This window comes from Hypomesus nipponensis, chromosome 5, assembly GCF_054491055.1.
Source record: "Hypomesus nipponensis isolate SF chromosome 5, ASM5449105v1, whole genome shotgun sequence".
Lineage (NCBI taxonomy): Eukaryota > Metazoa > Chordata > Actinopteri > Osmeriformes > Osmeridae > Hypomesus > Hypomesus nipponensis.
Genome location: NC_140365.1, coordinates 4,412,575 through 4,438,852, shown reverse-complemented (window position 1 = coordinate 4,438,852; position 26,278 = coordinate 4,412,575). Strand labels below are relative to the sequence as shown.

The 26,278-nt window shown below is 42.5% G+C and overlaps 6 protein-coding genes across 11 annotated transcripts; 4 read left to right on the top strand and 2 right to left on the bottom strand.

The window, feature by feature from the left end:
* Positions 1 to 175: 175 nt before the first annotated feature.
* Positions 176 to 4,912, bottom strand: ctdnep1a (CTD nuclear envelope phosphatase 1a). Of its 2 annotated transcripts, none has more exons than XM_084697436.1 (9): positions 4,690 to 4,912; positions 4,250 to 4,558; positions 3,019 to 3,085; positions 2,756 to 2,874; positions 2,568 to 2,639; positions 2,315 to 2,431; positions 1,870 to 1,981; positions 1,501 to 1,585; positions 176 to 1,305 (listed from the first exon to the last, which is right to left on the bottom strand). In XM_084697436.1, the coding sequence occupies exons 2-9, from the start codon at positions 4,352 to 4,354 to the stop codon at positions 1,245 to 1,247; spliced, it is 738 nt and encodes a 245-aa protein (XP_084553562.1). In that variant the 5' UTR covers positions 4,355 to 4,558; positions 4,690 to 4,912; the 3' UTR covers positions 176 to 1,244. The 2 variants fall into 2 exon arrangements, with proteins under 2 accessions (XP_084553562.1, XP_084553563.1); XM_084697437.1 differs by having other exon boundaries at positions 4,724 to 4,912.
* LOC146287928 (mannose-P-dolichol utilization defect 1 protein-like) lies at positions 3,019 to 22,607 on the bottom strand. Of its 4 annotated transcripts, none has more exons than XM_084697434.1 (8): positions 22,437 to 22,607; positions 22,143 to 22,208; positions 21,923 to 22,055; positions 21,685 to 21,770; positions 21,345 to 21,463; positions 20,851 to 20,961; positions 20,197 to 20,360; positions 3,019 to 3,085 (listed from the first exon to the last, which is right to left on the bottom strand). In XM_084697434.1, the coding sequence occupies exons 1-7, from the start codon at positions 22,546 to 22,548 to the stop codon at positions 20,238 to 20,240; spliced, it is 750 nt and encodes a 249-aa protein (XP_084553560.1). In that variant the 5' UTR covers positions 22,549 to 22,607; the 3' UTR covers positions 3,019 to 3,085; positions 20,197 to 20,237. The 4 variants fall into 4 exon arrangements, with proteins under 4 accessions (XP_084553560.1, XP_084553559.1, XP_084553558.1 ...); XM_084697433.1 differs by lacking the exon at positions 3,019 to 3,085 and adding an exon at positions 17,770 to 20,056; XM_084697432.1 differs by lacking the exon at positions 3,019 to 3,085 and having other exon boundaries at positions 17,770 to 20,360.
* Positions 5,746 to 7,775, top strand: plscr3a (phospholipid scramblase 3a). The gene is made up of 7 exons (XM_084698419.1): positions 5,746 to 5,830; positions 6,258 to 6,360; positions 6,465 to 6,507; positions 6,625 to 6,845; positions 7,017 to 7,178; positions 7,320 to 7,481; positions 7,581 to 7,775. Exons 2-7 carry the CDS (start codon positions 6,283 to 6,285, stop codon positions 7,638 to 7,640), a joined length of 726 nt encoding a protein of 241 aa, XP_084554545.1. The 5' UTR covers positions 5,746 to 5,830; positions 6,258 to 6,282; the 3' UTR covers positions 7,641 to 7,775.
* Positions 8,234 to 13,409, top strand: eif4a1b (eukaryotic translation initiation factor 4A1B). The gene is made up of 11 exons (XM_084697422.1): positions 8,234 to 8,342; positions 9,353 to 9,401; positions 9,574 to 9,706; positions 9,822 to 9,961; positions 10,078 to 10,246; positions 10,450 to 10,559; positions 11,008 to 11,151; positions 11,499 to 11,636; positions 11,791 to 11,880; positions 12,241 to 12,320; positions 12,485 to 13,409. Exons 1-11 carry the CDS (start codon positions 8,320 to 8,322, stop codon positions 12,627 to 12,629), a joined length of 1,221 nt encoding a protein of 406 aa, XP_084553548.1. The 5' UTR covers positions 8,234 to 8,319; the 3' UTR covers positions 12,630 to 13,409.
* On the top strand, positions 16,051 to 17,465 carry LOC146287929 (transcription factor Sox-19a-like). Its single transcript, XM_084697430.1, has 2 exons — positions 16,051 to 16,688; positions 17,220 to 17,465. The coding sequence occupies exons 1-2, from the start codon at positions 16,051 to 16,053 to the stop codon at positions 17,458 to 17,460; spliced, it is 879 nt and encodes a 292-aa protein (XP_084553556.1). The 3' UTR covers positions 17,461 to 17,465.
* Positions 22,510 to 26,248, top strand: tm4sf21a (transmembrane 4 L six family member 21a). 2 transcript variants are annotated; one of them, XM_084697442.1, is made up of 6 exons: positions 22,510 to 22,634; positions 24,218 to 24,300; positions 24,519 to 24,584; positions 25,174 to 25,307; positions 25,498 to 25,684; positions 26,005 to 26,248. In XM_084697442.1, the coding sequence occupies exons 2-6, from the start codon at positions 24,271 to 24,273 to the stop codon at positions 26,011 to 26,013; spliced, it is 426 nt and encodes a 141-aa protein (XP_084553568.1). In that variant the 5' UTR covers positions 22,510 to 22,634; positions 24,218 to 24,270; the 3' UTR covers positions 26,014 to 26,248. The 2 variants fall into 2 exon arrangements, with proteins under 2 accessions (XP_084553568.1, XP_084553567.1); XM_084697441.1 differs by lacking the exon at positions 22,510 to 22,634 and having other exon boundaries at positions 23,876 to 24,300.
* Positions 26,249 to 26,278: the final 30 nt, after the last annotated feature.

Genomic DNA, 26,278 nt, shown 5'->3' with positions numbered 1-26,278 from the left:
CCTTTTTGGAAGTGAAAGAAAAATGTGCAGTCTCTCAATTTTTTTCCAGAGCTTGTGTCAAATTTCTTACCTTCAAGTAAAAAATATTTACTCAACAGATAGGTGACCATGTCAATACGTGACATGCTAGGGACTTTTACTTATAATGAAACCATGCCCAATCTCAACACCGATCTGTCACAAGGATGATACCAAGCGTTTTATTGGAAACACTGAGACTCCATGTTTTCTACCCATACCCACCCAGAGACATACATTGTTGATTGATAGGGCTGGGATGTTTTGGTACATTGAAGTAAATAGTGGAAATTGTGTTACATACATGGTTGTATAGGGAGACTGGAGGTAAAAAATATCACTCAATCTCTCATGTTCTCCCTCTCTCTTCCTTTCCAACTGTCTCACACTTACAAACTACATCTCCATCTGTCAGAGGTATGGGAATGCTGATAATTCAGTAAAAAAAATAATTCCCAATTACCTTAATCACTTTTGCTTTCAATTTATCACAGAGTAGAAAACAGTCAATAATTTGAAAATAGAAAAGTATTTCTAAAAATTGTTGAAATTTATGTAATTTCATATTCCGACAACTGAAAAAATCTGTACATTCTCAATAATTGAAAGAGAGCAGTCCATCTGTGACATGGATATTTTCAACTTGATTGTTATAATGTGGCTTTGAACCCCAGAAATGTCTTTCAATGTGATATTTCACCTGAGCAAATAGATGACAAGGTGAAGACAGAAATGGAATACGAAACATTTTCTGAAACATTGACAGGTAATACAGACTGAGATAGAAAGTTTAGCTTTAGGGGCCATAAACCATATACATGGAAAAAGGAACTGGCTTCACAGTCTTTTGTCCTCAGTATTTCCATCTAGATTGTTTAAATATTTCATATTTCACCTCTAAATAAATGTGACTAATGCCAGCATACTCCCACAGATTCAACACAAACACACATGACATGCTCTCCAAGAATCCAAAGACTATAAGGCAAAAATGTTCGTTTCAAAAAAAAAAAAAAAAAAAAGCCGGCCTCTCCACTTGTTTTTAGGTTTCCTTGTTGCTCCCCTTTCCTACGGAGGTCCAAAGTCTCCTTGCATTTCATTCTCAAAGGCCTCACATAGAGATGAAGAACTGACTGTATGGGGAAAGGGGAGGGAGGAGCGTGTGCAATAGCCAGCAGAGAAGGCATTCTAAGAAGTGGAGCCAGTTGCTAGCTCCAACTGACCAATCACCATAGCCGATGCTGATGGAGGTTTCGACTTAGAACGGACCGGACATCTGAAGTGAATCTGCAACAAAAAAACAAAAAAAAAAACAATATAAGTATGGAGTATTTAGAGTAATATATAATGTATATTTTATACAGACGCTTAAGAGACAAAGAGGGGGCTTGGAACCTGTGACCTTGATCTGAAGCTGTTCCCACCCCCATATTGAATGTAGACTCATACCAAAACAGTCCTGTCAGCGTTTTACAAACATACCTCAGAGCATCTAGCATGGGTAGCAGGTTTAGCAGGGCTGTGTCACTGGGATCACTGAACCATGACTTGATGGGTATTGCATTGTCTGCAATCACAAGTTCAAAGTCAAAGTATTATTATTTGTCAAATACACAGAGTGACAGCGTCAATTTGAATGAAATGCTTGAGACCAGTATCCATTCAACAATGCAAAATAAAAAATAAAAATAAAATAAGAATATATATGTGAAACTATATCAAATCAAAATATCTCTGAGGAGCATTAAAATGAGTAATGCAAAAATATGTACTAATAAGGAAGTAAGTCCAAATAGCCAATGAAAGCACAGTCGATACATGTTTACTGTCCAGTGAAGGACAGGTACTCACCTGGATGGCTGCGGTACGCCCCAGGCGAGTTGTCCAGGATGACCACACTGGACAGATCATGGTGGACCACAGACAGGTCTTTAATATAACTACCAAGGTCCAGCGTACAATGCTGAAGAGCAAGAAAACAAAAGAAAATTAACAATCACTAACGGTTGACAGTTCGAAGGTCAAAGAAAAAATTTGTACTAATGTCACTTCTCAGTAGAATAAAGGGAGGCTCATGATTAGAAATAAATACCTGTTCCTACCCTCTCTTCCTAAGGACCATTTACTGAACTGCAGTGCATACAAGTGCATCAAGTAAATGTATGTGACAATCTTTTGTTACATGAAGGATATAAGTCAGGTAACATCTGGCCACTATTTGTTCTTTTTAGTTCTTGTTTGTATTAAAATAAAAATGATATAAGTGACATACAGGAAAGAATGTCAGTGGGTTTACCTGTCTGTAATATCTTCGTTTGAGGATGCCCTTGTTTTTGTCTAGCTTGTCAGCCACAGCTGAACCATATATTTCCATACTTGCAGTAAAAACCACAAGCTCATACCACTGACTCACCTGAAACAAAGTTCATGCAGAAACAACTTCAATCAAAATCTGACAAAGCTGGACAACAAGATCCTATTTTGTCTTTGAGACCGAATTGTAATAATCAACATATTTTAAAAGACAGAAAAAGGTTTTCCACACTCACCACTTCTAGAAAGAAGTCTACATGCGGTCGTTTATGAACAAAAAACCTAACAGGATGTTTGTCAATAACCACCTTTATCAAAATGAGAAGGAAAAAAATGTAGCTTTAGCAAAGGGATACATGAAATACATAACAAAATATATTACACAGGTTAATATGTTATCATTTAACTGCACAGTCAGTCCTACCTTTAGGATGAAGTCTGGGGGGGTTCCTGGCCTTACTGTGGGTCTCAACACCCCATCATGATGGGAGTGTATCAAGGTCTCATCCAGGTCCAGGACCAGTATCTTCCTCTTGACTGCATCTGAAGGGCATGAGCCACAACACAGTCAATACCACGAATGGGAAAACCCAAAAAGGAAACATGGGTCAAATGCCCCAACCATTGAGCTATAGGCAATAAGACGCTATCAAGACTGTCCAACATCAAAGAGGAACGGCTACTTACTGAGTCTGTTTCTCGACAGGGGCGAGAGAGGTAAGGTGTCATAGCGCACAGTCTGGTACTGTATTACCTGTGGGAAAAGGAGGAGTCACAACTAACTGTGAGCTTGTTCCATAAGAAACACAAGTGTTCTGGTACCTGAAAAAGTTCACTTATAATACTTTCTAAAGTTATCAGGAAATATACGGTTTCTCATAGCCTGCAGCACATGTATGAATTGTTGAATAGCCTAAAACCTTCCCATTTTAAGTATGAAGGAATTTTCCCGTTGCCTAGCTTAAGCATGAAATAAAGTTTCAAGGGTGCCAATCAATCACTTAGAAGGTGACTGTACATTGAACCTCCTGCTGGACTCGCACACTTCAATCCAGGCCTGCTCTCTGCACTGAAACTATATTTATCACATACACATACGTAAGCAAACACAAATCCTCAGCTGTCAAAGACTGTCAACGAAGAACACAGCAAGGCAATGGGTCGTTGATTGCCTTCCACCAATGGTGTGGAACCATGTGAGGCCTCAGTGACAGAGTCCTCAGCCCACTGCACAGCGTGGACTCTGAGCTGATAACACCGGCTCACCCCAACATACTGAGTATGTCTCGTCTTTCAAAGGCTTTGTGCAGGGTCCTCCTTTCTTGATTTCTACTTCTGGGAGTTGGAGTTCGGAGTTGGGGATGGACCTTATTCACAATATTCTGTACCATTTTTTTAAAATCATAGGATCAACCGAACAATGGACCAACGTAATAGGGATTGGCCTGCAGTGCAAGTTTGATAACAAATACCCCTCTTACATAAGTGATTACATAAACTATGCTTGTCATGATGTTTTTTTTTGTCCCACAAGACAAACCTGAACACACTGATGGAGTTGGCAGCAAACTATGCAAGCTCAAACCCAGTAACTACAAATTGTCTGGGAATAACATTTTGTGTCACTGTGACATGCACAGTATAGCCTACATGATAAAGCGTCAGGTCCACGTGTGTACTGCTTTCACCTGAAATAACTAAAGCCAAAGTCCAATACTGGGTAATAAAACTCTGTAAATCTGTGCGTGTCTTTGATAGGTCAGAATAAACACATTTTGTAATTGTATCAATCTGGTCCTTCGACTTTTTCACCTAGGTTAGGACATGTTTGTAAGTTGCTCTTCTAAGCAAGTTCCAGGCAGTGTGTGTGTATTTGTGTTTGTGAAAGAGACACCCGCTGTTGAGTTTATCAACTCACCGTGCGTAAGTGTTTCCTGAGTATGTATAGAATAAATCCCCATATCCTTGACGTTACTCCGAGGAAAGTGCGAATACCAAGTAAGCACTGGCGGGTCTTCAGCATGGTTGACAGTTTGACACACCGCCTCTAGGTTAGCGGTGTAGACCAAGCCCGCTTGTCGTTGAGAGCCCAGACTAAATAACGGAACCCCCAGCCCCTTATAGTACCCTCCAGATCTTATACCCGGCAAGTCGAATACTCCTAGCTAGGTAGCTCAAGACGCTGTCAGCTTTAACTGCCACGTTCTCACAGAAGTCTTCTGTCCCACTTCACAGACAAAAGGGAAACAAACAATAAATATGAATTTATCTAAACTAGCAAATAATATAATAACATTAAAAAAGGTCAAGAGACAATGATGAAACGATATGATAAATTCGCTATGCTAGCTAGCTAACCTTAGCTAGCTAGCTAGCAAATGAGTCTCTCAACTGTAATTTGATCCAAAAATCGTAAAAAGAAAATGTCTGACTATGTGAAAGTCAAACAGCGGAGTTCTAACATTTCCGATTCTCTTCAAAAGGGAAACGATTTGTCAAATACACCGAAACCGCCAACTCGGCAGAGTCAACACAGCCTATATGAAGAACCGGAACTTGATGGTGCGCTGCCATTAGTGTCTCACTGTGACTTCCGTTGAAAGGGAAATGTGTTGATTTCAAATGTGTCCTACTTTCAAACGTCACAGTTTGTTCAATCTCTTCAGTTTTTCAAATGGATGTACTGGGTCTTTCAGTGTTCTACGAAAGCTACCCATCCATTTTCAGATTCCTAGCTGGGGATAATTACACACTGACATCCAGGAATCTATGTTTCATTGCCTCCATGGCATCTCCTACATGTGTGCTACCATACCAGGTGTTATATATTTTCAGCAAGTCAAGCCATCTGGCTGATTTCCATACCCCACCTGTATGAGACCCCAGCCCACCTCTATGAGGCTACAAAGCTTTGAGATGTCAGCACTTTTGTTCAAATATGTAGGGTTACATTTGACAAAATTATATTTTTCCTTGAGAGTATGTCATTTACATAATTATTAGTGATGTAAATGTTTAGAAAAGACGGTCAAAATGGGAGGCAATCTGAAAAACAAGATAAAAACTACAAGTTTAAGACTACATCCTTGATTTATATTCTCTAAATGGAAGTATTAATACATTAATATATAGTTTCTAACTAATCAGAAAACTAAATTTCTCCCAATCAGTGAAAGTAGCACACGTGATAAGTGATTACCTTTTTTATAATATACATTCTGTCATACAATATAATATAAATGAACTTAAACCTAGAACACGGTTAGGGTGCTTGTTTAGGTATTAGTACGGTTTGAACATTTGTGATATATTATTTCCATTTCTTATCTGAACTCGATGTTTATAACCCAGCCAAGCCTATTGTACACACCCATCATCTAGCCTTTGAAACGCAAATAGGTGCGGGAGTGCAATCACCAAGCTGTAGCACATGATCATTTGTTATACAGAGAGCAACTACTCTTGAAGACAGACTAATCGCGGGACATACACTTTAAAGGTAAAGTGCCATATCACGTACCCTGTTTTAGTTATGTCTCATTTACTCAATTGACTACTGAAGAAAATACACCTTGAAAAGTTAGTTTTTTTGTTTGCCTGTGTTTACAAAAGATTGATTTTTTTTACATAATCTCTTAAAAGCCTTTTTCAACAGTGTGATTTTTCCTTTTACGGTACACAGTTTTTAAAACCAAACCTGTTGTGTTAACAGTGGTTTGCCACTGAAAAACGCTTAATGATTAATGTTGGTAGCTGTAAAGTGGGTTCGAATGATATTGTTTTTCCCTAAGCCGTCTGTCATTACTCTCTGGTTTTACCATGGGGTGAATACTGAATGTACATGGGATGAGGTGTACCAAAGAAGATGTGAAAATGTCTCATGTCAATTGTAAACATGAAACTGTTTAACATTTCTTTTAATTCAGGGCTATTGCTGACTCATTAAACATCATGGACAAACAGCCCCCTGGTTATCACATGGGTTTGGCCCCAGTAGGGGTTCCTCTTGGGCTGGAGTACCTCACACAGGTACTATAAGCCACAAAGTGTGAACAATAGTAACTGAGAATTATTCACGTATCACAGATACATATCCATGTTAGATTTCAAAAAGATGTATTTCTATCTTTAAGGTGGATCAAATCTTGGTGCATCAGAAGATTGAACTGCTAGAGGGTAAGAATGAATAATCATGAGGTCGTAACGTTACGGAGACAGATCACACAGAGGCGTTTAAAATGTATTCTACTGTCCAGACGCACGTAGTTTCTCACAGTTCCTTTTGATCTCTAGCTCTCACTTCTTTTGAGACCAACAATCAATATGAAATCAAGAACAGCCTGGGACAGATTATCTACACCGCTAAGGAGGACAATGACTGTTGCACCCGTAACTGCTGTGGCACTCTTCGCAGATTTCAAATGAAAATCAAAGACCTTCATGATCAGGAAGTGATCCACATAATGAGGCCATTTCGCTGTGCCTCATGCTACTTTCCTTGTTGTCTACAAGAGGTATTACAACTTAATATAAAAAAAACAAAATGCCCACTGCTAACAGTGCAACAGGCTTAGCGTAATGCAAGGAAACTGTAAAATCCCAAATATGCTTGTTATATCCTGAATATGTAACTTTCCATGTGTGCTTCACATGACTTATTTCTTACTTATTAAATGTCAATTCAGATGGAGGTGCAGTCCCCCCCTGGCACTACTGTGGGCTATGTGGTTCAAGAGTGGCATCCTTTTATTCCTAAATTTTCGATCCAAGGAGCATCCAAAGAGACCCTACTCAAGATTGAAGGTCCATTCTGTGCCTGCAAATGTTGTCAAGATGTTGTCTTTAAGGTATGATATGGCATTTCTTAGTCTCCTGTGTACCATATGTATGTGTGTGTATGTGTGATGTGTGTGGGTATATGGTATATGTATGGGTAGGTGAATGTATGGATGAATCGTAGCCCTGATTATTCCACTGTTTCTGGAAAGGTGATGGGGAAAGATGGAGACAATGTCATTGGACAAATCACTAAGCAGTGGAGTGGGATGGTGAAAGAGATGTTCACAGACACAGATAACTTTGGCATCCAATTCCCTATGGACCTGGACGTAAAGATAAAGGCTGTATTGTTGGGAGCTTGCTTCCTTATTGTGAGTATTATATCCAGTACTGAACAACTTGATGTTTTTTGTCTGAGCTACATTCGACATTGTTTAACTTTTTATTAATGATATTTGGTCTTTCAACAGGATTTCATGTTCTTTGAGAACGTTAGTGACTCTGGTCAGCGCTGCACCGTATTTGGTTGAGCAAGTGAAAGTGGCAAACATAAAAGTAATGACTTAACTTGAATGTTCATTGTCTTAACAGTCCACTATTTACATGTCCATGTATAATTGCACTGGCTGTGATAGTAAGCTTGTATTAATTAATCACATGAAATAAACATGACTCTTAATTTTTAAAAAAATGGGTTGTCATTATTGTTGGTGTTCACAATGTCACGAAGTCCACATTAGGTTCAGTGTTTCATAGTCGCCAATATGAACAATCTTCCTGAAAATAAAAATATCATTCAGCTTCCTCCTTCCAAGAGTTCAGTGGTGGCTATTAGGTGTTATCAATGAATGACAACTTAAAATGTCTAAAAGCAACATAAACAAAGTAATTATACTTCCTTTAAAAAAAGCCCAGAATTATAACATCACTAAACGAGCTTCGGGTTATTCAAGTTAGAATATATACAGTATGCATAATAATAAATCGATATATTAGGTATGAATATGTAAATGTCTGATACGATAGATACAACCTAGGTCTGAGCGAAGGCGGAAACGTCGGTTCAGTGACGTGTTGGAGAGCCAATGAAATGATACAATGGGCGGAGTCAACATTGAATGATAGTCATATTCTGCAATCAAAACTGTGCTTTTGAAACCACGTTGAGGTATATAAAACATTTTCGCGGCGCACTCGCCCTTTGTGATAATGTCGGCTGATTATGAAGAGAGGTAAAGTCCCCCTTCCGATTGTTTCTCATTCATAGCTAATCGCTGACCACATAGCTAGCTAATCGTTCCGAAATGTACCATTTCTATTGCCCCCAGTGCTGCCATGTTACTGTTTATCACTTGTGATGGCATCCAGCTAGAGCTAACCCAGCCGAGCTTCTGTTGCGATGGTAGCAAAATGCGTCTCCCATCAGGCTAACGCTTTGTGTGCATTCACGTTACCGTTTTTTGTCCATTCCAGTGCCGGTGATATGTTGGGGCCTAGTTCCTACCTGCTTGTAATTTGCAACGTCTTTATGATTAACGTCAGCTAGCTAACTAGCCATGTATCTAGATACTAACGGCACTAGCTAGCTAGACTTCTTAACGTATACTAACGTTTTAGCGAAGCTTCAGCGCCGTAGTACAGTAGCATAGCTAGCATATGCTTATTTTCTACATTCTAGCGACCCGGGCCGATCATGCTAACTGCACTTGAGTATCGTCGAGATTTGCTTGCTTGCTAACGTTAGTTCCCTACCCAAGAAACGTCACATTGCTTATATGGACGAATATGTTCATTTGATACTGTAGCTGGTCTCTTTTGAACGAGACTATTTAACTACACATCCAGTTTTACGTTACCTCTACCTAGTATTGATGTCGAGTGTTTGTGCCTCAACCAAGCGTCTGCGCTAACTCGCCATCATGGAAATATGGACAGCCCTATGAACGTACTGTATTCTGGCCCATAGGCAAATGGTTGAAAAGGCAGACATCGTTGTGGGCACAAGGCAGATGACTAGCTAATGACGTTATTTCATTCGTATGCCAGTAAAGGGTCGTCATTTCTCCTGGCGTGCTGTAACATCACCACGAATATTGAGCAAAACCGTTGTAGCTTGGTTCCACTGTTGCAGCTCCATGTTTTTGCGCAATGGTTATACATTAGCAGCTAGCTCACCGTGGAAGTAGTTTACTACCTCTGTTCCAGCTATTTGATTTAATGACATGTAGTGACGTCCCTCCAGATCCAGAGACAATGGCCCGGAGGGGATGGAGCCCGATGGAATCATTGAGGTGAGTTCATCACTGTCACCATTTGTTGCCATTCAGTCTGTGCACTTGATACAACACAATATTTCAAACTTGACCTGGGATTGTGCCACTTTACAATGGCGTATTAGGGAAAGAGCCCTGATACCTGATCCTGGGAAGTTGTTTTTGGTTGCTGATCAACACATTTCAACAGAGCAACTGGAATGAGATCGTGGACAGCTTTGATGAGATGAGCCTGCGTGAAACTCTTCTCAGAGGGATTTATGCCTATGGTTTTGAGAAGCCCTCCGCCATTCAGCAGAGGGCCATCCTCCCTTGCATCAAGGGTGGGTAGAAAACCTCGCTTTGAAGCTACCTCTTTAATACTAAACTCTCTTTGGGATTTCCTAGCTGTGTTTTCTTGGATACCATTTTTAACATCCTCCCCCTCGTTCCGTCTAGGTTATGATGTCATCGCACAGGCTCAGTCCGGTACAGGGAAGACCGCTACGTTTGCCATCTCCATCCTGCAGCAGATTGATGTTGAGGCAAAGTCGACTCAGGCCCTGGTCCTCGCCCCCACCCGGGAGCTGGCTCAGCAAGTAGGTCGCTCTCGGCATGATGATGATGATTTATCATATTTATAGTGCGCCTTTCCTTGTTGGGGTGACATCAGGGTGCTAAACACGTGTTCACCCCTCACCGCCTCGCCCCACAGATCCAGAAGGTGATTCTGGCCCTGGGTGACTACATGGGCGCCTCGTGCCATGCCTGTATCGGTGGCACCAACGTCCGCAACGAGGTGACCAAGCTCCAGGCCGAGGCCCCTCATATAGTGGTGGGCACCCCAGGCCGTGTGTTTGACATGCTGAACCGCAAGTTCCTCGGTGAGTGACGCACCATATTTGCTTTTCTTTTTGAGTCGGAGTACAGATGATCAAAAATATATACGTGTATATTTGATTACGTTTTAGCTTCTGATCCTTGATTTTCTGGTGTACTTTCTAGATTTGCTTTGGATAAAGTGTCTGCTAAATGAACAACATAAGTGACATTAATTCAATAAAATAAATGTAACGTTTTACTTCAGCCTCCAAGAACATCAAGATGTTTGTCCTTGATGAGGCTGATGAGATGTTGAGCAGAGGTTTCAAGGATCAGATCTATGAGATCTTCCAGAAGCTTGACACCAGCACGCAGGTGAGAAGGTGATGGAGGGACTGGGGCAGAAGGAATGAAACTGTTATTTAGTAGGTCATAGTCTGACGGACAAACTAGCAGTTTCTGTTGGCAAAGGCAGTACAGCGTGTCATTTTGAGTCATCTTAAACATTGATTGTCCATTTGGATATTGTAGTAGTCTACTCTTGTGTAAATATGCACTGACAGTGCACTTGTAGGATGTTAGTAGTATTCAAATGCTAAATAATTTTCTTTAACATTACATTTTAGCAGAGTAAAAATCCTTCCCTTGAGTTATATGGTTTTAGTGAGGTTATTATTTTACCCCAGTACTTGTTCTGTGCTGTGAAGGTTTAATTGTAAACCCATTGTATACATTTCGGTGCAACGTCTTCCTAGTAGGAAATGAGCGTCCTCATGCGAGAGCTGCTTACTGACTGTGCTTCTCCTGGGCACTCTGACACCAGGTGGTGCTCCTGTCGGCTACCATGCCCCAGGATGTGCTGGAAGTCACCAAGAAGTTCATGCGTGACCCCATCCGCATCCTGGTGAAGAAGGAGGAGCTGACCCTGGAGGGAATCCGGCAGTTCTACATCAACGTTGAGAAAGAGGTAGTACCTAAGATGTTTACAACGGGACGATGGAAGGACTGGAATCAATCACGGCTGGTTTAAAAGGACATGCTTGAGCGATGTAGACTTTTTTTCGTGGTTGTTGTCACACTTGGGATTGCATCTTAAAATCTAAATCCCAGATGTTTCTCTTGCTTCTGTGAAATGGGGAAGGGGTTTTAGTTGTTTGGCCAGAAGCCAACGGCTGTTCTAAATGAGAACAGTCCCCTTTCACAGCTTTAAAAAAAAAAAAAAATCTCAGAAAGGAGATCCATCTCCAACATGATAGAGTTCTGTGTGTGCATGCAGGCGAGTCATCTCACCTTTGTGTCATGTTGTGTTGCCAGGAGTGGAAGCTGGACACCCTGTGTGACCTGTATGAGACCCTGACCATCACTCAGGCAGTCATCTTCATCAACACCCGTAGAAAGGTGGACTGGCTGACCGAGAAGATGCAGTCCAGGGACTTCACCGTCTCTGCCTTGGTGAGAGCCCCTGTCTAGTGGGGGGGGGGGGGAAGAGCCCGCGCCCTGTTTAGTACTCTGGGGTTCAGCGGGAGGTTAGAGGGTCCTAAAGGAAACTATTTGCTTGAATTACAGCATGTTCTCATCCATGTGTGTTCGTGTGCCTGTCCTTCAGCATGGTGACATGGACCAGAAGGAAAGGGACCTGATCATGAGAGAGTTCCGTTCAGGGTCCAGTCGGGTCCTCATCACCACAGATCTGCTGGTGAGTGCAGATGCAGCATCATATCCTGATTCTCTCATCTGGTCAGGATTCAATCTGCTGTTCAGTCGAGATGGATCACTGCAGCCTGATTCACTTGAGTCGGGTTGGATATGACTGATCCGACATTTGAAACCACATTCATGGGTTAAGTCTGGTTCAAATCTGATTCCTGGTCTTGTAATGTCAGTCTGACATTGATCACAACAACAATCAAATTCCAATGATGTGCCCAGTTCATTTGCATGGTCATGTCGGTTAAAGACAGAAAAGGTTTTAAATTATTTTGGATATTATTACAATTAATTATGTTAGTAGAATTGCAAAACCTGTCTTACTTGGTATTTTATACCTCTCCTTCAGGCCCGAGGAATAGATGTCCAACAAGTGTCTTTGGTGATCAACTATGACCTCCCCACCAACCGTGAGAACTACATCCACAGGTTAAGAGCCTCATCTGAATCCTCAAGTCCCCATCCTTCACATTCTTTGAACCAGCCACCTCAATCTGCAGTTTAACCACTGTGCTATACCTGTCGACTTAAAACTTACTGCAGTTAGATGGTGTGTTCTGGAACCCATCTCATTGTTGTTTTGTTGTCCGTAGGATTGGCAGAGGAGGCCGTTTTGGAAGGAAGGGCGTGGCCATCAACATGGTAACCGAGGACGACAAGAGAACTCTCCGGGATATCGAGACCTTCTACAACACCACGGTGGAGGAGATGCCCCTGAATGTGGCCGACCTCATCTAAAAGAGCCCTCTCTGAGGTCATCAAAAGAGTCCTCTCTGAGGTCATCTATAACCCCCCACCCTACCCCTGTCGTAGCCCTCTATCTTCATTCTAGACAAACCCCTTCAACCACTCCATGTATCCCAATTTTGCACTCTTAAATGGGGCAGGGGAACCCTCCGTTTCCTTCCTCTTCCATGCCCTGTGCTGCCCCTCAGGCCTCATCCGTATTGATAGGGCTACAGGAAAGGGAACCATCCCTCAAGTAATCCCCTTTCCCGCTTTGCTAAAAATAATTTGTCATGTATGTTTACTCAAGGACAAACTCATTCTTTTCTCCTGACGTTTTTCTTTTAAAAAAAAAACTAAAAAAAATCAGGCTTTGAGTCGTCAGTGACTGCTATGTTACTGTAGCTGCTTCTGCCCCTGAACCATCTCATACACTATGATACACATGCTGCAGGAATGTTTTTAAGATTGACGTGGTGTTCTCGTCTTCATTCAAGTGGTCGTACAGTATTAAAACTAATGTAAACTATGTGAAAGAAATCCTAGATTCAAATTTCGAGGTCATTATTCCATACTCTATATTCACACCTGTAGGGAGACTGACACAGCAGGGGGTATTGGGAGTTTTGCTTTGGGTGCAAAGATATTTGATTGGACTCTACAACAGCTCCATTCATATCATTCTGGTCAAATCATTTTATTTATTTTCCACCCTTTTTATTGACATCTTGGTTTCATTTTACAACTTCAGGGAGGGGGGATGACTTCAATAAAGTTACCAAATAAATCATGCATTTGTGTCTTTCTGGTCTTGTGAACTTATCTGCCTCACAACTTCTTGGTTCCTACTGATCAGGAGTTAGCAGTCTGGTGGTGTGTTGGCATGTGTATCATTTGATGTGCCATTTCTAATTTTACAAGGTTAAAAGGGGTTTGTCTACATTTGGATCAGTTAAGAAATGGAATCAAACTGGACAGTGCCATGCCCCATGCGGCCACATCTGATGTAGATATTAAGAGATTAGATCACATATGGATTCTAATGAGGAATGTTAATAAACAATCTTTGAAGAGACACCAGACGGTTAAATATAATTGTGGCTCATGAAAATGGAAAAGGCTATTGTATTTCTGTGGACCATTAACATCTCTATGGTTGGTTGTGACTTCACCACAAGATGGAGTCATTTCCACCCGAGCTTGACTGGATTAACAACAGTACTTCTTGCTTCCTCATCAGCACTCATTATACAGAAGGTTGTACAGATAGGCATACTTTGAACTTAAATTGTTATCAAGTCACAGGGAACATTTGTTTTGAATCACTTTTGAGACCTGTTCCAGTCCAGTCTTTGTTTCAAGTCCTACCATTGCCACTTCAGGAAGAGATGGAGTATAAATCAAATTTGACATTCTATTTATTTTTATTTTTTTTCAAGGGACTAAATCTTTTTTTATGCATTAATGTTTTTATTCAACTTTGACATCACTAACTAATAGAAGAGTAAAGTAAAGCAAACATCTCAGATTTTAGAATATATTCTCATATGTTTATATACTAGACAAAAATCAGTATAGACCTGAGGAGAGCTCTATGCTCTGCAAGTCTTTTGCAGTCTTTCTCCATCCCTTTGCTGGGTGGAAATCCACTAGTCAGTAATCACCCAACTCACCCTCCAACACATTAACTGAATACAGTTCACCGTCACCCTGCATGCTGTCGTGCTTGCCGGTTTTAATTGCTTTCCCCGGGCCTGTGAACTCACACCAACCTAAGCTCAGCTATATGTCGTCTCCGTCAGTGTAGGTGGCCGTTTCTGATGGGGGTTTTTGCACCCTCCACTGCGGGCCGTCCAACTGCCTCCCCCAACCCCCCGCCGGCGTGGCGATTGTTGCCAGGGCAATAGTGAGTGCAGGGGGCTGGTGGAGGACTGCCTGGGTTGCTCTGCCCTGTGATGGATAGCCAGGCCCCATTTACATGAGAAGAGCAGGGGAACGGGCATGAATAGAGGGACTTTCAATCTGCTTGTCTCCGAGGACTTTCTCCACGACCAACCCCCCCATCTTTTCTTTGTGCGACCCTCCTCCGTTTCTTCGCCGCGCCTTTTCTTCTCCTGAACCCCCTCACTTCATTTTCTTTTGCCTCATTGCCTCGGATCTGTCTTGCCCAGTTCTTATGTTTATAATGCTGCCTCTTTCAAATCCACTCACTCTGGGGGTTTTATTTGCCTACTTTAAGTTTGATTTGATTGTCACCCCAACACCAGTAGACATAAATATGTTTCCTCTATGTCCCCTCCTCATCTTCACAATAAGGACGTGGCTGACACAATGGAACAGGCGCACTCCATACGTACACAAAACTCAACTAAACTGGATAATAGGTGTATTATTCCAGACACAGGAGCCAGGGCACATTCATTAGGTCTGATATTTAGACTGTGACAGACATCTTAGCCAAAGTCTTCTAGAAGACATGGGGTTTATTGTACTGAACAGCAGATATGATGACACTAAACCCCCATAAAGGCACTGTGCAGAAGATTTGATGCACATTAACATACTTGTTCAAGCAGGGATGAACAAACCATCGGGTAGATTCAGCTGATGGATGTCTATGGGTGCACACTTACTTACAATGGAGGTGTAAAGTGAGGACTATAGAAACTAACAGTGGCCAAGTTGGGGGATTATCTGTGTCCATCAGGTCCCCTCTGGAGCCTTGACACCCAGGTACTCTGGATGGAGTCGCTACAGTTGATGCTATCAACAACAGTTTTTTAAAGCCTGGTTTATCATGTAGAGTTGTTTTCCCCCGTAACTCAGTATACAGCCAATTTATAACCATAAGAATGTTTTTATTTTATTTTTTTTACTTCACTTCACTTAAGAAATCCAAGATTCCAAAACAAGTCTTGATTTAGTCAATAAGAGATCTACAGCTGAGAAAATACGGTTTATAAATTGGGACTTAAAAGTTGTGTTGAGGCAGGTTCCCCCCCCCCTCCCTCCGTCAGCCCTCCTCCATTCACTCAAGTGCATTCCAAATTCACCGCACCCCTTCCTTAGTGATGTAAATGAGCAAGGTGGAGGAGAGGAGTTAGGGCCAAGCAGGGAAGACAAGCTCTGTTTCCTCACTATCCTGAGCAGCACACTGGAAGACAGTTCTCCTTCTACTGCAGATCACTAAACATTTACAGACAGCTTCATAACAGCTTCATAATGAGTTTGTTTTGAGATTTTCACATTCCAATTCTTAAAACAGGCATCTTTTTTCCATTTACAGCTTAACTTCGTAATTTTTTGTGAGCTTTGAAGGGCAAAACTTTTTACAGTGTAAAGGAACACTGTCTGGAAAAAGCCTGCCAATCCAAATTGCCCGAGTGCGGAACTGCGTTTACTTTTCAGTTTAATTTCTAGTGATATTTACAACATGTACAACATGCTGGAGCACCAAATGAAGTCGTCGGTCCAGACGCACCAGCCAGGACCTGGGATGATCCCTGGCAACGGACCGGGTCTGGGTGGCGCACACACAGGTAGCAAGACCACAGCCTGCCAGCCGGGCTCCGACCCCATGGACAAGGTCAAACGGCCCATGAACGCCTTCATGGTCTGGTCTCGAGGCCAGCGGAGAAAAATGGCTCAGGAGAATCCCAAAATGCACAACTCTGAGATCAGCAAGCGCCTGGGCGCCGACTGGAAGCAGCTGACGGATGCGGAGAAGAGACCCTTCATCGACGAGGCCAAGAGGCTGCGGGCCCAGCACATGAAGGAGTACCCTGACTACAAGTACAAGCCCCGCCGCAAGACCAAGCCCATGCTGAAGAAGGACAACCTGGTCAACAACTACATGAGTCCTGGCATGCTGAGCGCCCCCACAGCTCAGGGGGCCGGGGCCAACCAACGGATGGACAGCTACGGCTGGGGCCCGGCGGGGGGATACACCGGGATGCAAAACGAAGCGCTCAGCTACACCCAGCAGCTGCACCGCTACGACCTGTCAGCACTGCCGTACCCCTCGGGCATGGCCTCAGCTCAGGCCTACATGAACGGAGCCAACTCATACAGGTGAGACTGGAGTTACGTTACCTCTCAGGAGCCGGTGGAAACACACGTGCCGGGTGGCATTCTGGCCATGACTCACTACAGGCTCTTAAGCCAGGGTGGAGTCTAGAATAGTTCAAATGTTCCACATTCAACAGTTGTTGTAGATGAGTAAACAAGAGGAGAGGTTATTTGAGACGAGTGACGTCTCGTTCACGCACTTGGTTTATATCATGCGTATCTTTCTGAACCAAGGGGGACGAGGCTTGTCTTTGTCAACAGGTCAGGAAGGTTCTGCTGAACTGTAACATGTTGTTGTAACTTCTCCACCAGCACACAAACCACTGAAACCATTATCCACTACATTGTCAAACATATCAAAGATAAACGGATCTTGTCAGGGTTTAGGCATGACTATTATTACTCCTCACTGTTATAATCTGTAAAGTAGTACGTTTTGTAGGGTCAATCATGGTGTATAATGCCGAATGCCCTTTCCTCCCCCTCCCTCTTCCGCCCCCCTCCCTCTCCCTCTCCTCCCCCACCCTCCTCCAGCCCCATGTCCTACAGCAGCAGTCCCCAGCAGCACAGCCCGGTGATGAAACCAGACAGCATGGCCCACTCCCCTACAGGCAGCCATCCCCACGCCCACCAGAGGGGCCTGCAAGGGGACCTGAGGGACATGATCAGCATGTACATGCCACCCGGCGAGTCCACAGACCCCAACGGTCAGAGAGGCTACTCAAACATCCCCCAGCATTACCTCGGTGGCTCGGTACCTCTGACTCACATCTGAGAGGCCGGATTCGGACCTTGGAGGTGCTAGGAAACTTTCACGCTAATTTTCAGTCTTTAGCACTGGCCTGTGATTGGCTGTGGGCCGTCTGGCAGGGTTTCAACAAGAGGCCGAAGAGAAAGAAAGAGAAAACGACGATCCCTCACCAAATGAAGGATGGGATGGTGAATGTTTTCATGACGAATAAACCTATTTTTATGTTTCGCTCAGTGTCGGAGGATATCCTCTTGACTGATAAAGGGCAAAAGGACAAATTAACGCCAAGCAGAGAATCCACAAAGAGGCCCCGTTTGGGTAAACATTTCTAACAGCCTGGGCTCACTGAAGACTGGTCCAACCTGCCATGTCTGAACTCTCTGAACTGTCAGAGACATTGACAATCCCAAGTGTTGCACTCAAATGTCTTTGCAAAAAAAATAGTCAATTGCCCCAAAATGGGTCTATACTTGGTGTAATTTATATTAAACAACAGCTGAATACAGTTCTGTTTCCAAATGATTATGAACTTTTGTTTGTTTGGTGATTTTATATATGTTTAGCTTTAGTTCAATCCTTTGTCAAATATAGCCCAGGCTATTGTAAAATAAAACAAAAAAAATGTTCTCCAACCCCCTTACACTAAGGGCATTGCTGTATGAAGTAACATGATGTCACTGGTGTAATAAATACATACAATTATTTCATTTGAATTACTTTACTGCCATACCACTTGCCGATTGGGTCTGTATTCAAAACCATCCTGGCCTTAGTACTATTAAAGTATTGATGGAGAAAATGAACCAGCTGAAATAATATCTACTACAACACCCAAGTGTTGAAGATAAATCTGTTATATAGGCCTTGTTCAAAATAAATAGTCCGGTATTACTAAGATAGTAGAGTTTTAAGCTTTTAGTGTTTCTCCAACAACGGAGAGACTCCTGGGGTGACAGTTAACAGTAATACCAGCAGCCTAAACTAAGGAGAACTACTTAGCACTGCTACATACTGGAGCAATTCCACAAGTTGGGGGTATACAGAGTACAGCCAGAGGAAACACGAACAAGGCACTTTAAATATCTCACTTTCCACTTCTGCCCGCTCTTTTCCTCTGCCCGCTGACACAATAGACAAGTGGCTGTCCAGACCATAATTACCCGTTTCGGAAAACTCATTGTTGGATGTCTTTGAGCATGCAGGTGCACACAGTAAAACCCTGGTTCTCAGCGTTTCTGACGGCTGCCTTTGTCCTCCTCTCTCTGGATATCCCATGGGGCAGAAAATTAGCATCGCATTGAGGGCCTCGTCTTTCTTATCCTATAGTCCGAGCTTAACCCTTTCACTGCTCCCTGCCATTCTCATGCTAATGTCAAGGCCTTGCCAGCACTGCCTGGTTTGTCCCGGGAATGTGGCAGAGCAACCAATGATGTGAGTGCATCTATATACAGACACTAGGGTTGTTATAAACCTTTAACCAAGTAGCACAACATGACAATAACGTACTTGTTAAAAAAATACATTTGTAAATAAAAAGTCAGCATCACTACAAGAAATTGTTACATAGTAAAACGGTATTTTAAAAATAAAGAAGTTTATGCATTACCATTTTTGTTTTAGGGTATTGACAGGTTTTCTACATAGTGTAGGAGAGGAAATGAAATTAACAGCCAAGCAAGTCCTACAACTTCTACTGACATGGTGGGGACAACGTGAGGTCTGTTGTGGCGGTTTGATGCGAGAAGGCGGGCAGCCCAGCCCAGCCTGGAAGCTACGCCTCACTGCCATGTGACAAGAGGGGGCTGGATGGGCAGCATATTTGATCCCAGCTGTAAACAGTCACCCATGACTGGGGCAGTTTTCTGTCACGGTTGACAAGATGGAAGCCGTTTGACTGTGTGTGTGGCACTGGGGAGGTATGATGAGGAGATAGAGGGATGTGTTTTGTCTGGAACAATCTCTACTACTCTACTACTGCCAACTAAAGCTTATTCCATGTAGATAGCGTGATCTTGGATTGGGGCCATAGCTTTAGTCCAAGTTATCCAGACCTTAGACTGGTTAACTTGGGAAGCATCACAACATTACTGAGTGAATGGTGTGTGTGTGCGTTTGTAACTTGGCATGATAGTTCCAACCTTACATTATAGAAGTCAACAACATGCACAACACAAACTTTTTAACACACAACACACTCTACACAGCAGCATCTCAACATTACTCTGCTCCTGAGTGAACGGTGTGTGTGTGTGTGTGGATTGCCTGCCCCATTTTACAGCTCTTTGTCTCCTCATACAACACAGGCCCTACAAAATCTAGGTCAAGAAGACAACTACACACACACACACACACACACTAGTCTGAAAGACACATTTGGGTCTCATTCAGGCTCTTGTTGACCAATTCCGTTTGTAAACTGGCTCAGTTTATTTGGCTATGTTGTTTTATATAGTTAAATCTTGAGTTCTGAAGACTTTTGACAGTACAAAAGAACATTCCTCACAGAAAACATCCCTTCAAATTGGGACATTGCTCAAGTCACAAACAGCTAAACTTGTCTTTAGATGAGTCATTCAGGTTCCCCAGATTGCCTCCCACACAGCCAGAGATGAAGAGATATCTGGTAGGGGTGTGTATGGGTGTATAAGGCTCTACATTTGCCTGGGCTACATGTATGATATGCGTCATAACTTGACCTCCAATAATAACGACCGCATTGACAACATAAAAACACATGCATGCAAAAGAATGACAAAATACCGGGTTTCATTTCTCATCGGAGTGCTGGTGTCAGCTGAGGTCTACGCCTCCTTCTCCTTCACACTGGAGGTCCGGCTCCTGTAATACCAGATCTGAGCCAGCAGGAGGCAGCAGAGACAGGAAGCCACAGCATGACTCAGAGTAGAGAGAGACTGGCCCGTCTCCTGAAGCCCAGAGTAACAGGGGAAAAAAACAGAAAAACAGGGGGGGGGGGGGGGGGGGTTACACCTTCTTACATTTGTTGTTATAAAATGTTCTGTATGTGCAGGTTAAACAAGATTACTTTTACGATTACTTTTTAGCTTGTTGTCAGAATCAGAAGGGATTTTAATCGCCATGAATGTTTGCACAAACAAGGAATTTACTTTGGCAGGAAGGTGCATACATTAAACATATAGGAATATTACAATTTAAATATGTGGACTAACTATACAAAAGAAGCAAAGTCTAGCTAATACTAAGGGGGGTCTAGCTAATACTAAGGGGAATAAAATAAAAAATAAAATACAAGTAGTCATAATTTACAATTTAACCTATGTGTACAAGTACGAATGTGTCTATGTGTTTGCATGTTTTGGATAAAAAAATTCTGCTAAATTACTAAATTGTATATAAAACTGTAAGTGAGTGGGTTTGAGTATTCAGGCACCATACCTGCAGGGAGGTGAAAATGAGAGCGAGGGAGCCAGCGAAGCTCAGGCACACAGCCAGACCAGACAGCTGACCTGTAGTCCCACTGCAGCAGTTAGTCCACACCTGAACTGCCTGGACACACAACCCACCACACTGCAGCAGTCAGACCCTCATTCAACCACATGAGCCGAGTCACTTTAGGGAGTGGTATGCCATCGCCCTTTAAAAAGACTCAAGTGTCAAAAGGTTGACTCAAGTGTCAAAAGGTTCACAGGTACACTCTTGCACTTTTCAAGGTTTATGTTGTTTAATTGTATCTTGTTTAACTATACGCTCTTATGGTTCTTCACTTTGGGACTTTAGTTTTCACAATGTATGCTTCATGTTTCGGTTACCCGCAATGTTTTTGGGGCTATCTTGTTGTTATGATCAGTGACCTATGCACTTTTGTAAAGCTCTCTTTTGGAAGTCGCTTTGGATAAAAGTGTCTCCTATATGCATAAATGTAAATGTACCTTGCTTGCAACCACAGCTCCTATGACAGATGACTGCATCCCAGAGAGGATGGAGGGAGGGGTCAGAGAGGATGCCAGCAGGAGCACCGCCCCACAGTAGGCCACCACCACCAACAGCCCTACCACACACACAAGCAACACAACACAGCTGACACCAACTTCAATATCTCTGAGCAACTTTGGATCCTTGAATCCTCAGTTTCACTGATCTTATGTTGTACTTTTGACATGTACTATTAGTACATGGCTTTGGATAAGATGTAGCGTCTGCTATGTGCTTGAACTGTTAACAGAATTTATGAGTTGGTTTGGGTAGTTTATGCATGTCCTAAGCTCGCACCTTTGGCAGTGTCCCCACGGTAACGCAGGACGAGGAAGACTAGAGACAAGGTCTGGAGAAGAGTGAACACTTTCTCACTCCAGGCGCTGAGGAAACATGGGAGAGCACACAAGCAAAAAAGGCATACATGAACATTTTATATTATGAATATGTTAAATTAGATATATTAGATGTTAGCCTTGTGATATCTGTTGCGCTGCCCGTGAGGTGTTCATGTTTCAGGCTGCATAGTTTGTACCTGACGGGGAAGTTGTTAGCCATGCAGTAAACCACAGGCTCAGTTAAAACATACAGCTGGAGAAGAAGCGAGGTGAGGCTGAGGCCCTCCGCATTCCCGGCCTTCCACACCGTCCACACCTGCGGAATCTGTGCTGAAGGGGTATGGGGGATCACAGACAGGCGGGGCTTGAATAAGAAAGCCTACCAGAAATAGCAGAACCTGAAAGTGATTTTTTTACCTAGCACGACGCCAAGCAGAATCCATACTCCTGCAAACTTGCTCAATACAATCTTCAGACACGGAACTGGTTACACAAAACATATAATATTCAAATACACGAAAAACTGTAAAGGGTCATGGAAAGTTGTATATCCGTATTTGGCAAACAAAACGATGTATTTCGCAAAACAAAATGTAGCCAGATTCATAACCTAGGAGAGGTTTAGAACCCCCAACACTTCTGTAAAGACATTAGCGAATTAGTGGAATTCGTGTTAAAGTTAGTCGTGATGGTATATAATGCATTGCTCACCGTGCATAAAGTTTATGTCGACGAAAAACCTGTCATAGCATTTCTCTGGCATTAAGTACGTTAATAAAAACTGTTTGGTAGGTGACAGCGTTTCAACGCCCGACGTAGCCATCTTCCGAATTGTGCGTTCAGGAATGTTGACCCACTATTTTTGTGGAAACACATTCTCCAGATCCTGATGTCAGGAAAATGACTCACGTGAGTGTAATCAAATATTCTTATACGGAAACGATATCTCTCAGCACTCAACATAATTATTTTTCTCGGATTCAACAGATGAGGTCCAAATCACCTGCATTCACTGAGCTCTTTTAAGTCAAGTGAATGTATGATTATGATGCTGACAGTTTTAAAGTACATATTTACCAGCAACCTCTTACTGAATCCTAGAAATATTAAAGGTTTGTGTTGTTATTTTGTGGTGTTATGGTTAGCCTTTCTGTATGCTATTTATATTTTCTTGTTATCTGGTATTTTCACTGAACCACGAGAGATGCATCTTATTAGAGAAGTACAAGAGGAAGAAGATAATAACTGATGTTTTATTGTGGTGTAGCAGCTCTGTTAAAATGACTGATTAAACACATGACACAGATAAGGTCTTTAAATACAAGGTGATTTATTGCTAAACTCAAATCATTAGTTAATAAATAGTCAGTTTATAAATATTAGTTAATAAATATTCAATTTATGTGGAACTAAGTATTTCCTGTGAGACATTCAAAATGGTATACTTTATAAATAACATTCCAATCCTGAGGCTCATGAAGGTTAGTGCCCAGTCTCTCATCAATGTTTTACAGCCAGGACTGTGTCATTAGGGTTATCTATGTTTAACGCCTGTTTGTTTTATCAATGTTTTTCGGTTTATGTGGATGAGTCAGAGCCCCTTTTACAACTGGGCTTCCAGTCCAGAGTTCAGGATCACAGCCGAGTACAATGTAAATAACCATGGTTACACCCACATGCACTGGAGCATGTGGGTGTAGTATACAGAGCATATTTCACCAAAATAAGTGTTTTTGTGGAAGAATAAAGGGAAGACGGTAGTATCTCTACCTTTCCCTCCATTGCTGTAACACCTAAATTTCCCTTCCAGACGAAGTGCTATCTTATCAAAACAAAGCACCTAGATCTTCATAGAACTGATTGCGTTGTGCTCAGGGGGGTTCCTTGGTTGCTTTGTACATGTACGTTGACTGGTGTTTGTTCAAAATGAATAATTCACACCTGACAGAAATGTAATTTGACGGGGGATGAGAGAACAGGTATGGTACAACAGACAGGTGTTTTATTTCAGTTTGTGATCACCTCACGACAAGTTGTTAACCAAGATAACCCATGGACATCCTCCTCTCTCTTTATGTGTGTTATCATAGCTGGCTACTATGACAACACCCAGTGTGTTTGCCACTGACTGTCAGTGACCGGAAAGAAAGGATCCAAATATGGGTCTAGCTCCACTCCACACATCTCACACCATTGAGGCTCAACCTGCCCTCCCTCTCAGTTTTTAGGGCGTGCCTGAATACAAACATGAGAAGAAAAACTGTGACCGTGCTCTCATAAGTCCTTCCCAGGAATTTAATCTAGTGTACCACATCAGCATCTTCGTCTGATCAGTCTAACTTTGTGTGGAACAACCGAGGCGTCACCTCCGTAGACCTCCCAGACAGGAAGTGACAGAATGTGCACGGGAAAGTGCTCCAAATTCATCGGGGTGACCCTGTACCCCCTGGCTCTCATCTCCATCATCTGTAACATCATCCTGTTCTTCCCAGGCTGGGAGGTGAAGTATGCCAAAGATGGATACATAACCGAGGAAGTCAAGTACATGGGGGGGCTCATTGGAGGGGGGGTCATGGTAAGTCAAATGCTCGACCACTGAGCTATACCCGTCCCCTATGTGCTGTCTGAATGATGAAGATAGAAATGTGTTGATGTTAATAATGACGATAATAATTACGAAATATAGTGCTGCATATGAAACACCTGACAAATGTTCTTGTAAAACCAAAATGTTGTCAAATATTGTCGTTAGTCTGTATTTTATGTGTTGCTTACCTGTTCACCCCTCACCAGGTACTGGTCCCGGCTATTCACATCCATTTAACTGGGAAAGAAGGTTGCTGTGCCAATCGCTGTGGGGTGAGTCTTATTTTACGTGGAAAAAAGAGTGTGTCTTTTTACAGTGCAGAACGAAAGCAAGAAAAGAGAGAGAGAATGAGCGAGTGCGGGTGTGTCTTCTCATGCTTTTTATGAGACGGTCATCTTTGTGTCCTGATAGTTGTTTTGAATATCGTCAACCGCACTTTATCTTAGTAGCTATAGACAGATCTAGCCAAGATGGCATGCTCCATACTTTAACCAAAGCACAAATAACTGCTTTTACCGTTTGCATATTCAGCGAACACTGTGATCCAAAGGGACATACAAATAGTGCATTTAGAAAGTACAGAAGGCAAACAGGGAATCAGAAGTGCATAACAGATCTAACAGTTCAGTATTTGTTATAGTAACAGTATTTTGGGGGTCAGGGAACACTGTGAATTTACAACGCACTGGGCAAAGTGACCATATCTCAGCTACCAGGCACGGTGCGGGGAAACACACATGGACAGGACCCGGTCATAGATTTCCTGGTCTGACCAATGCCTTGCTGGTGATTCATGTGCTTGCACTGCTATTATCTTCCTCAGTGTTCACACCTTTATGGGGTCTTGCTATGTGTCTACAGATGTTTCTGTCTATTGCATTTGCTGCTGTTGGCGTCGCTGGAGCTCTTTACAGCTTCTGTGTGGCTATGGTAGGCCTCATTAACGGGCCCTACTGTAAAGTACTGCTGGTTTGGGCCACACCCTTCAAAGACAGGTGAGTTGATTCCCTAAAGTGTTCTCTGTATTTACCAGACACATCCCAGCTACCAGGCATGTACAACAAAAACAACATCTCTCCTATAGTGCCACAATAACATCTCAACTACAGTATAACATAGCACAGTTCCACATAAACAACATCAGAGAGATGCTCTGCAAATCCCTCTGATTTCTGCCTCCGCCAGTGATGACAGTTACCTGAACAACAAAAACCTGTGGTCCTTGTGCACGGAACCCAAGAATGTGGTGGAGTTTAACGTGGGGCTGTTCTCCACGCTGCTGGTCGCCAGCGGGCTGCAGCTGGTGCTGTGTGCTTTCCAGATGATCAACGGTCTGTTCGGCTGCCTGTGTGGAACCTGCAAGAACAAGGAGGTAACACAGCTACTCCTCATACTACTACTGATAATGCATTTGATTTATTTAATGTTTTCGAAATACCCCATTTGCACATTGCTTTGAATCAAAGCTCCTGCCATATGAATGGAATGTAAAAACATCATTAATGCGCCCCTTCATAGTGGGTCAGAGGACATGATAGGTAGCCTACCATTTTTACATTTTATTCATTTAGCAGACGCTTTATCCAAAGCGAAGACTAAGTGTATCAGACCTGTTAAACCTCCACCCATTCCTCCTGGTATCAAAGGGACATGCAGTTAATGATTGTTAATGAACTGTTCTTGTTCCTGCAGACTTACTAAACAAGCATGCATGGGCCTCATAGCTCATCCACACTCCAGCCTACGCCCATGACGATGCCAATGATGAACTGATTGGCACCCTCTGGTGGTTGAAGTGTTTCCCCCACCTTTACATGACATAGACGTCTATCAACCATTAACCAATCACAGTTATTTGATTATACAGCAGCTGTTGTCCTATACTTTTTATAAAGCTCCAGTTTTACTTTTATATTTTATTAAATTGTATTCCAGATGTGTTTTTGTATTGTTATTGTCATACTCT